We start from the raw sequence: 10,361 nt of genomic DNA on the forward strand, positions 1-10,361 counted from the left end.
TTTTTTTGAGACAGAGTCTTACTCTGTCTCCTAGGCTGAAGTGCAGTGACATGATCTCAGCTCACTGCAACCTCCACCTCCCAGGTTCAAGTGATTCTCCTGCCTCAACCTCCTGAGTAGCTGGGATTATAGGTGCCTGCCACCATGCCCAGCTAATTTTTGTACTTTTAATAGAGACTGGGTTTCACCATGTTGGCCAGGCTGGTTTTGAACTCCTGACCTCAAGTGATCCGCCCACCTTGGCCTCCCAAAGTGCTGGAATTACAGGTGTGAGCCACGGCCCCAAACTCTGTTTTAATAGTTCAAGCTTGTGAGACTGAGCATTTCTATCCAACTTATATTTATCATTTGAGTGTTATCGATTACTGTCTTCCCTCAGGTGAAAAAAGAAGCTGTAAAAATTGAAAACTCACCCAGTATGATTTTCATTTTCCTAGTGTCAACTCCAATTCAGTTTCTGCATGCTTCTTTGTTGTTGTTCTTCTCTACTGCCTTTATATTTTTTCAAGAATATATAGTTATTATTCTATGGAAGGCTTGGCCCTATAGCATCTACCTGGACATTACTAGAGGCAGAACTTCCTTATCATCTTTTCTTAACCTGGAATTCAGAACCTTATGTTAATTTTTGTCCTAACCTATTTTTCCATTCTTATTTTCTATTATTACTGTCTGTGTAGCTACTTTTCAACTGATAATTGATTTTTCATCCCTCAGAACATTTAATACATTCTCACCTTATATCTTTGCTTACATTACTCCCTTTACAATGCATCTCACATTTGCCTTTTGCTGGAATCTTTACTATTTTTCAAGTTCTCATATAAGCTCTATCTACCTTTTTATGAAGCCTTTCTTAATCAGTCTTGCCCCTCCTGACCGCATAAAGTTTTATTGTCTATACTACTCATTGGACATTGAATCCTGTACTGTCTTATTACCTTTGTTGTAGTCACTCAACTGAATATATGTTGCATATATTTTCAATCTAACTAGATTGTACCCTCCTTGAGGCGAGGAACCTTATGCTGTTATTTTGTTTCTCTACTACAGGCTCTAACTCAATCTTTAGTAAAGTAAATATTATTGAATGAATAAATGAGTTATTCCAATATTAATATTCATGTAAAGTGCTTAGAACATGATCTGGCCACATAGTAAACACAAGTAAAAGTTACCTGTTGTTATTATTACCTGAAATCAGAATCATATGCCTAGCTGATTCGTGAATGCTCCTCTCACTCTACCCTTTGCTGATTATTATTTCTAAGACTCAAAGATTTGGGGAATTAGAACTGAAAAATATTTTAGACTGCCTGATAAATTTACAGATTTGGGAACTAGGCCTAGACAGGTACTCAAAACCCAGACAAGTTTCACTGCTTTTCTTAGGTGCCCGAACTCAGACCCTGCTACTTTTTGTTGTTGTTGTTCTTGTTTTTTGAGACAGGCTCTCCCGCTATCACCCAGGCTGGAGTGCAATGGTGTGATCACAACACTGCAGTCTTGACCTCCAGGGTTCAAGCCTGAGCAGATTCGAGGCTCTCTGGTCCATCTCACCGTGACAGTATGTCTCAACCTAGGAGTAGTTTTGCCCCAGGGAACATTTCGCAATGTCTGAAGACAGTTTTCGTTGTTATGCCTGGGGCATGTGCTATTGGCATCTAGTTGGTAGACCCCAGAGATTTTGCTGAGTATCCTATAATACACAAGACAGCACTGCTACAAAGAATTATTTGGGCTGAAATCTCCATAGTACTAAAGATTGAGAAACTCTGTGCTATAGGTAATTTCTTGCTTTTATTTAACCTTCATTAAAGGAGACCCATCTGCTTCCCTGGTTAATGGGTTCTCTTGTCGCAGAAAGTTCTTCTTACCAGGTTTGTTCTTTATTTAATATTTCTTCTCTTTATATTTTCCTTGTTTTGAGGGAAAAAATTATATAGTTCAAATATGTAGGAAAAATAAGCTTTGCAGAACAATTTCCCTCATATACATGCCCTTTAGAATTGTTTGAGATGACTGTAAAAATTAATTGGAGAGAGCTGTTACAGAAGCTTAGCAGAGGCTGGGCACAGTGGCTCATACCTGTAATCCTAGAACTTTGGGAGGCGGAGACCAGAGGATTGTTGGAGCTCACAAGTTCAAGACCAGCCTGGGCAACATAGCTCCCTATGTCTCATCTCTACAAAAGAATTTAAAAATTAGCCAGGCATGGTGGCTTGTGCCTATAGTCCCAGCTACTCGGGAGGCTGAGAATCACTTGAGCCCAGGAGGTTGAGGCTGCAGTGAGCCATGATTGTGCCACTGCACTCCAGCCTGGGCAACAGAGAGATCTTATCTCTAAAGAAAATTAAAAAGAAGAAGAGGTTTACAGACATTTCAATCTCAGGAATAGTAGTTTCACAGCCAGCTCTTTTAGCTGTATGTGTAAAGTGTTCCCTGATGACTGTCAGAGTAAGCAAAGGGGTTAAATGAAAAGAGCTGGTTGCTCATCACTAGCTGGAATGGGAGAAGGGGCCGAATGGCAGACTTCTTTCCGCCATCCTCTGTAGCTGCTTTGCTCCCTTATTCTTCCTTATCTCTGCCCCACGTCCAAGGCTTGAAGCAATGGTGACTATTACTGAATAAACATTGTTAGGAACAAAGCCTTATGGAGAGGTCAGTACAATTCCTCCTCTAGCAAGAGCTACCAGAACTATGATCCACTTTCCAAAGTTGCCTGAAGGGAGTGCAAATATCCTAGTCTACAGTTCAGAAGAAAATCCCAGATGTATAGGCTGCTTTTTCATGAGTTTGCAAATCATCTTTTTCTTTCCCCTCACTAGTGCTCTTGCCTTCTTTCCCTGGCAATTACATGATGACAATCTTGCCCCAGAAGCCATTTTAATCCTCATTTAATGTTTGTACTCTAAAGTGGTTCTTTTCTGAATGACTGGGAGCTTCAAGTTTCAAGGTCATAATTAACTTTAGCACTGATTCCTGTGTGACTTAGGTGCTTATGCAAGTAAATACAAATGGCGAACTGAAATTTTATTTATATCCAGACGTCTTGCCATTCTTCATAACAAGAAAAGGTAAAGGAGTCGCTGAACCTACTCTAACTTTTCTGCATGTATTTATAGTTTAAGATTTCTCGAGCTGAGCACTGTGCTCATGCCTGTAATCCCAGCATTTGGGAGGCCAAGGCAGCAGAATCACTTGAGCCCAGGAGTTAGAGACCAACCTGGGCAATGTGGTGAAATCCTGTTTCTACAAATAATTTTTTAAAATTAGCCAGGCTGGCCAGACATGGTGGCTCACGCCTGTAATCCCAACATTTTGGGAGGCTGAGGCAGACAGATCACTTGAGATCAAGAGTTCTAGAACAACCTGGCCAACAAGGTGAAATCCTGTCTCTACTAAAAGTATAAAAATTAGCCAGGCATGGTGGCACGCGCCTGTAATCCCAGCTACTTGTGAGACTGAGGCAGGAGAGTCACTTTAATCTGGGAGGTGAAGATTGCAGTGAGTGGAGATCGTGCCACAGCACTACAGCCTGGGTGACAGAGTGAGACTCTGTCTCAAAAAACAAAAAAAAGAAAAGAAAAAAATTAGCTGGGCCATTGTGGTGTACACCTGTGGTCCCACCTACTCAGCAGACTGAGGCAGGAGGATTGCCTGAGCATGAGAGGCTGAGGTTGCAATGAGCTGTGATTGCACCACTGCACTCCAGCCTGAGTGGCAGAGTAAGACCATGTCTCAAAGAAGGAAAAAAGATTTTCTCTTAGATGAGTCAATAAAATGTAATATTTCTAGCTATTTCTCAAATAGGATTTCTGAGGTTTCTAAATATTTATCTTCTTTCAGCTGGGCCTAATAAAATTTTCTGTATGACTTTTCAGTTGCAAGAAAATTCCTTCACAAGAACATAGCCTGCATTCCACATTAAATGAAGGTGGTGTGCTTTGAGATCCAGCCTCCCTGAGAAGACTCAGAGTTTTGTATGTTCTATAAAGCAGTCAGTTCATCGGTGATTAGAACCTGTACAGTGCTTAGCAGCACCCTGAAAGAAGAGATTTGGAAGCTTAAATGCCCAGGATTGGCTGGATAATCAGACAAAAATCAAATGAATTTTAATTGATGTGAATATAGACTTACTAAATCAGTGAGAACCTGTGTAGACACAGGTCAGGATTTTGTCTAAGGATGGTAAAAATACATATCTGGGGCTATGTTTCCCTGAAAGTTAAATGAGAGTTAAATATTGTAAATATAGAATAACTTTTGAAGCCACACAACACTACAACGACCATTACTACCGATAGCTAACTTTCACTGATTACTTACATGAGCCAACACTGATCCAAACCCTTTACATTGATCTTAGCCCATTTACCCAGCAGATAAAAACAGGGTCAGAGAAAACCCAAGGTCACCTTTCCCACCTAGGTCAACTGAACACTAAGCAGTAGCATAAAGTGACCCATCCCACCAGCTCAAGTGCCAGGCTCTTCGTGGCTCTACTTGTGATGTTTACACTTCATGTAAAATTCTGGTGTGCATGTTTGCTGAGCCTTAATGGAACAAGAGCTATTTCTTAGGATATAAATAGATACGTATGAATGTTGCAAATACAATGGGTAGAAAACATATATTTTTTCTTTGTTTTAAGCAAAAACATGGCCAGGAACAGTGGTTCATGCCTGTAATCCCAGCACTTTGAGAGACCGAGGTGGGTGGATCACATGAGGTCAGGAGTTCAAGACCAGCCTGGTCAACATGGTGAAACCTGTCTCTACTAAAAATACAAAAAAATTAGCTGTGCGCAGTGGTGGGTGCCTGTAATCGCAGCTACTCAGGAGGCCGAGGCAGGAGAATTGCTTGAACCCGGGAGACAGAGGTTGCAGTGAGCCGACATTGCACTATTGCACTCCAGCCTGGGCAGCGAGAGGGAGATTCTGTCTTAAAAAAAAAAAAAAACCATTTAAATTTGACTTGTATTTAGAATTGTTTTAAAAACATTTATTGGAGGCTCACATATGTGCATAGGAAGAAGTTGGAAATATTCTACTCTTTTGGTAGGAAAAATTAACATCACTTCAATATGCAGTTTTCTAATTTGAACCCACATGTGGAATTTAGAGAACTGGAATTTTATTTTAGTGTATTTAGATGAAATTGTCAAACATTATCATACCTGTAAGACAGATTTTTAAAATCTTTTAGTACTCTAAATCAGTGTCAGTAAGACGACTTTAATATTATATCATGAGCAAGAATCATGTGTAGAAATAACGAAAATTACTTTCCTGGTTTTTAGATGTGTGGTTTTTAACAACAGAGGAGTGGCGGGGGAGAATCTCTTGGTAAGTAAATTTAAATGATAACAGTCTTAATTTTTTTAAAGAATCATTTCTAGTTTTATAACAAAAAGCATATTCTTTTTATTTAAAATAACTGTGTTTATGTAAGCAATACAAATTTATTATAGAAAAATACAGATACGGAAAAAAAGGAAATTTACAAGACCCATAATTATATAACCAGGGAAATTCCCTTAGTCTGTGTTCATTCAGATTCTATATATATAAGAAAAAGTAATATATTACTATCTTTATAAAAATTAAGATTCTATTTGGTAACTAAACTTTTGTACTTACTATATTTTACCATCAATAGTTATTCATCTACATCATTTTTTTTTCTACCCTCTCAACCCAGCTTTTTCTGATTCTGGAGAGAACTGGGAAGAGAAGGCCTCGTTTTTAATGCAAAACACATTTTCTTTAAAAATGAACGAATGCAAAACAAATTAATACAGTGACTTTTTTTTCACTTATGAAATTTATGAAATTTATGTTTATTGTCATGAAACAATTTTGTGTGTTATATGCCTGTTTGCCAGCTGAAATTTACATGGTGGAAATGTTATTGAAACCTTTTAAAATTTATATCAGGTCTTTTTTTTTTCCTCCAATTCTGAGTTTTTGCTAGGATAGATCTTTCACCTCTTAGAAAATCATTCTGTCAGATGTTTAAATCTGTGAGTTGGAATGAGAAATACTCCACTCCCTAGAATTTTCTTTAGCTTTTTAACTTCATTTTTTACAATCTCAACAGGACAAAGGCAATTCTACTAGAATTGAAAGAAACTTTTTTGGGTCATTGATAGAAAATGACATTAAGACTATAAATAATTAAGTCATGCTGGAAATAAAAATTTACAGTCAGGTCACAAATGTCAACACTTTATAAGAACTTGGGAAGAAAAAAGCTCTTGCTGGAGGGAATGAAGATAAATACGATTTCAAAAGCAAAGGTTATAGAGTGTTACAGTCTTATGCAATTGCCTTGTAATAAATAGTTTGATGTGAAAGTTCACATTTCCTCATTCAGTCCAGCCCTTTAGGAATCTCGTAGACAGATAATATACTCTAAAGGGAAAGATTTGAATGTGTCACTGTGGCCCTGGCCCAGGCAGATCATTTTGAGCAGCTCTTGTCTGCCGTGCATTATTCCAGGACACAAAGCGGGGGAAGATATGGTCTGAGCCTCTCAAGGAAATAATGTGCTGCAAAGCCGAGCTAGTTAGTTCTCTATAAAGCGAAGGACAAAGATCTGTTCATTGAGCAAAGCCATGGTGTGTGCCTGTTAAATCAGGCACTGTGCAAGGCAATAGGGTGAAGATATACATATTAATGAGACACAGCCCTAATCTTCAGGAGTTCAAACTTTAGTTGTGGGAGTCAATAAAAATATACACAGTGCTAAGTGTAACAGTAGCCTTTATTAAGGCTACAGAGTACAAAGGGAAAGAGTAACAAAGCGCCTGGGGGAGGTGGGAGAACTTAGAGAGGAGTAGCATTCTGAGTTGGATCTTGAAGGCTGTGGTATTGAACCTCCAAAGGGAGGAGAGAGGCTCTCTCAGCACAAAGAGCAAGGTATTATAAAGTGCATGGAATAGCAACTACTTACTATGGCTGGATGATGATGATAATTTTATCTAATATTTATATAATCTGTAGAATGTATCAGTTACATCTTTTCCTACTTACTATTAAGAAATAGAAACAACCCAATGAATTAGGTAAGTATAGTCACCATTATCCCGCATTTCCTTTTTCCTTTTGGAGACAAGGTCTTGCCCTGTTGCCCAGGCTGGAGTGCAGTGGCACAATCACAGCTCACTGTAGTCTCAAACTCCTAGGCTCAAGTAATCCTTCCACCTCAGCTTCCTAAGTAGCTGGAACCAGAGGTGTACGTCACCATGCCCAACTGATTATTTATTTATTTACTTATTTATTTGTAGAGATGGTGTCTCACTCTGTTGCCCAGGCTGGTCTCAAACTCCTGGGCTCAAGTGATCCTCCCAAAGTGCTGAGATTCCAGGCATGAGCCACTGTACCTGGCCCTATCCTGCATTTTACAGATGAAGAAAACAAGACACTGGTAGGTTAGGAACTTATTCCAACCAATAAATAGCAGAACTAGGATTCAGACCTAGGTGATCTGACTATGTGCTTACATTCTTCACCATTATGGTTTCTTACTATTCCAGAAGTGACAGGAATTTTTCTGGAAGAGTAGGGCCAGATTTTAAAGAGTCACATGTAGAATCCTAAGAAACCCGGTATTGAACCATTGATGTTTTGAAGCAAGGGCATAATTTGATCATGGTCATGTTTTAGAAAGGGAACCATGGCAGTGGTGTGTAGGAAAGAAAGAGATGGAAGGGAAGGAGGCTGGAGGCTAGGAGGCCAGTTAGAAAGCAGTTACTACAGACCTATGTGGAGTTTGGAGTTTGAATGCAGATGGAGGAAGAATAAAGAGGAGAGAGCAAAAATAAGTAGTATTCATGGAGAAGAAAATAGTATTAGTTGTACAGGTATTGATCGACTTACGACCTATGCAACTTACGACCATTCGACTTTACGACCACAATCGCTAGCCACGACTGCTCCCCGTCTGGCAGCGCAAATGTTGCCCAGCTGGGCGGACGACAGTGCAGACCAGCTTCCGGCAGCACTACCATCTCCGCGTGCACCATTTCAACTGTACATTATAGCCTACTCAACTTATGACCAAATCGTGTTACGACCAGTCTGCCTGTCCCAATCGTGGTCGTAAGTCGAGCACTAGCTGTATTGTGGGAAGTCAAGACAAGGGAGTCAAGGGTAACATTTCAAGCTTGGCTGGCTGATGGAAAATGCTGGTATTTGCTGAAATAGGAAATTTAGGAGAATTTGTGAGATTATGATGTAACAAAGATAACAGATTTCATTTTAGATGTTTAGCGTGCTTTTAGATCATCCTGGTGGAAATTTCAATAAATTTTTGGAGGTACTGGACTGGCCTTCAGGAGAAATAGGCAGGCAACAGAGAGAGAGAGAGACTGAGATTATCAGTGTGCAGGTAGAAGTTGAAGCTCAGGAGTAGTTGAGATTAGTTAGGGCATGTGTAGAGCAAAAGGGTAGGTTGACAGTTGGAAGCTTAAGAAACAACAGACTGGGAGTGGTGGTTCACACTTGCAATCCCAACACTTTGGGAAGCCAAGGTGGGAGGATCACTTGAGCCCAGGAGGTCAAGACCAGCCTGGGCAACATATTGAAACCCTGTCTCAAAAATATATATATATACATTTAAAAAAGAAACAACAAATAGGAGAGAAAAAGAGGAGAAGGATGCTTTAAAAACATTCTCTCCTTAAAGTTAACTAGGACCAGATGTGGTGGCTCACGTCTGTAATCCCAGCACTTCAGGAGGCCGAGGCAGGTGGATCATGAGGCCAGGAGTTCGAGACCAGCCTGGCCAAGATGATGAAACCCTGTTTCTACTAAAACTACAAAAATTAGCCAGGTATGGTGGCAGGCGACTGTAATTTCAGCTACTTGGGAGGCTGAGGCAGGAGAATTGCTTGAACCTGAGAGGTGGAGGTTGCAGTGAGCCGAGATTGCGCCACTGCACTCTAGCCTGGGGGACAGAGCAAGACTCAAAAAAAATAAGTTAATTAGAAATTTGCTTTGAAATAGTGCAGCAGCCCAGTAACTTTCAGCTCATAAGCTTTAATTGTATTTTTGAAAAATCTCCAGGAAGAATTCACTGAGTTCTAATTCACTGAGTTTGCTGGGTCTCTGGAGTCTTACACAGTGTGTCGGTTAAATTTTGATTAACTAGTAGCCCCCAGCAAATACATGTCTCAAAATAGCTAGTAACACACTAAGTTGTTAGAGTTACAGTCTGGCAGGCAGCTTGAGTGTATGTAGCAGAAAGCACCTCAGACTTAGTAAGAAGTCCCAAGTTCAAGTTCTGTTGTCACCACAAACCAGCTATAAGTGATAAAGTACAAGTCAAATAACCTTTCTCTCTTTTTCTTAACTGAAAAAGGTAGTAATGTACACTTGCCACTTCGCAAGGATGTTTCAAGTTCACATTAAATAATAAACAGGAGGCCGAGGGCAGTGACTCATGCCTGTAATTCCAACACTTTGGGAAGCCAAGGCAGGCGGATCACTTGAGGCCAGGACTTCAAGATCAGCCTGGTCAATATGGTGAAACTCCATCTCTACTAAAAATATTAAAAAATTAGCCGAATGTGGTGGCACACACCTTTAGTTCTAGCTACTTGGAAAGCTGAGGCAGGAGAATCACTTGAACCCAGAGGCAGAGGTTGCAGTGAGCCAAGATTGCGCCACTACACTCTTGCCTGGGTGACAGAGCAACACTCCGTCTCAAAAACAAACAAAAAGAAATAATAAACTTGAAATATCGGAAAATAAAGCTTTTTAGGGCCATGCACAGTGGCTTCTGCCTGTAATCCCAGCACTTTGGGAGGCCAAGGCAGACAGATAACTTGAGCCCAGAAGTTCAAGACCAGCCTGGCCAACATGGTGAAACCCTATCTCTATTAAGTTAAAAAATAATAAATAAAAATAGGCTGAGTGCGCTGGCTGTAATCCTAGCACTTTGGGAGGCTGAGGCAGACAGATCACCTGAGGTCAGGAGTTGGAGGAGTTCGAGACCAAGCTGGCCAACATGGCGAAACTCTGTCTTTACAGAAAATACAAAAAGTAGCCAGGCATGGTGGCACATACCTGTAATCCCAGCTGCCTGGGAAGCTGAGGCAGGAGAATCACTTGAATCAGAAGGCAGAGGTTGCAGTGAGCCCAGATCATGCCACTGTACTCCAGCCTGGGCAACAAGAGTGAGACTCCATCTCAAAAAAATTAATGAATTAATTAAAATTAAATTAAACTAAGCTGTTTATAATCCAAGGCATGATTGCTACTGTATTAACTCATTAGATCATTAGAGTATAAGAAGTATACATTTAATTAATTAGTTTGCTTCCTTGAATTTCTTTTTTTTTTTTTTTTTTTTTT

At 40.0% G+C, this 10,361-nt stretch overlaps 1 protein-coding gene across 1 annotated transcript in view; it reads left to right on the plus strand.

Annotated features, from left to right (window-relative positions):
- ABHD3 (abhydrolase domain containing 3, phospholipase) overlaps positions 1-10,361 on the plus strand; it is a 45,643-nt gene that overhangs the window by 11,077 nt on the left and 24,205 nt on the right. The window contains exon 4 of the mRNA XM_017498831.1: positions 5,303-5,348. Within this exon, the coding sequence (XP_017354320.1) occupies positions 5,303-5,348 (46 nt within the window). The remainder of the gene's footprint in view (positions 1-5,302; positions 5,349-10,361) is intronic.

The sequence above is a fragment of the Cebus imitator genome, unplaced genomic scaffold (genome assembly GCF_001604975.1).
Source record: "Cebus imitator isolate Cc_AM_T3 unplaced genomic scaffold, Cebus_imitator-1.0 Scaffold12, whole genome shotgun sequence".
In the NCBI taxonomy this organism is placed as follows: domain Eukaryota; kingdom Metazoa; phylum Chordata; class Mammalia; order Primates; family Cebidae; genus Cebus; species Cebus imitator.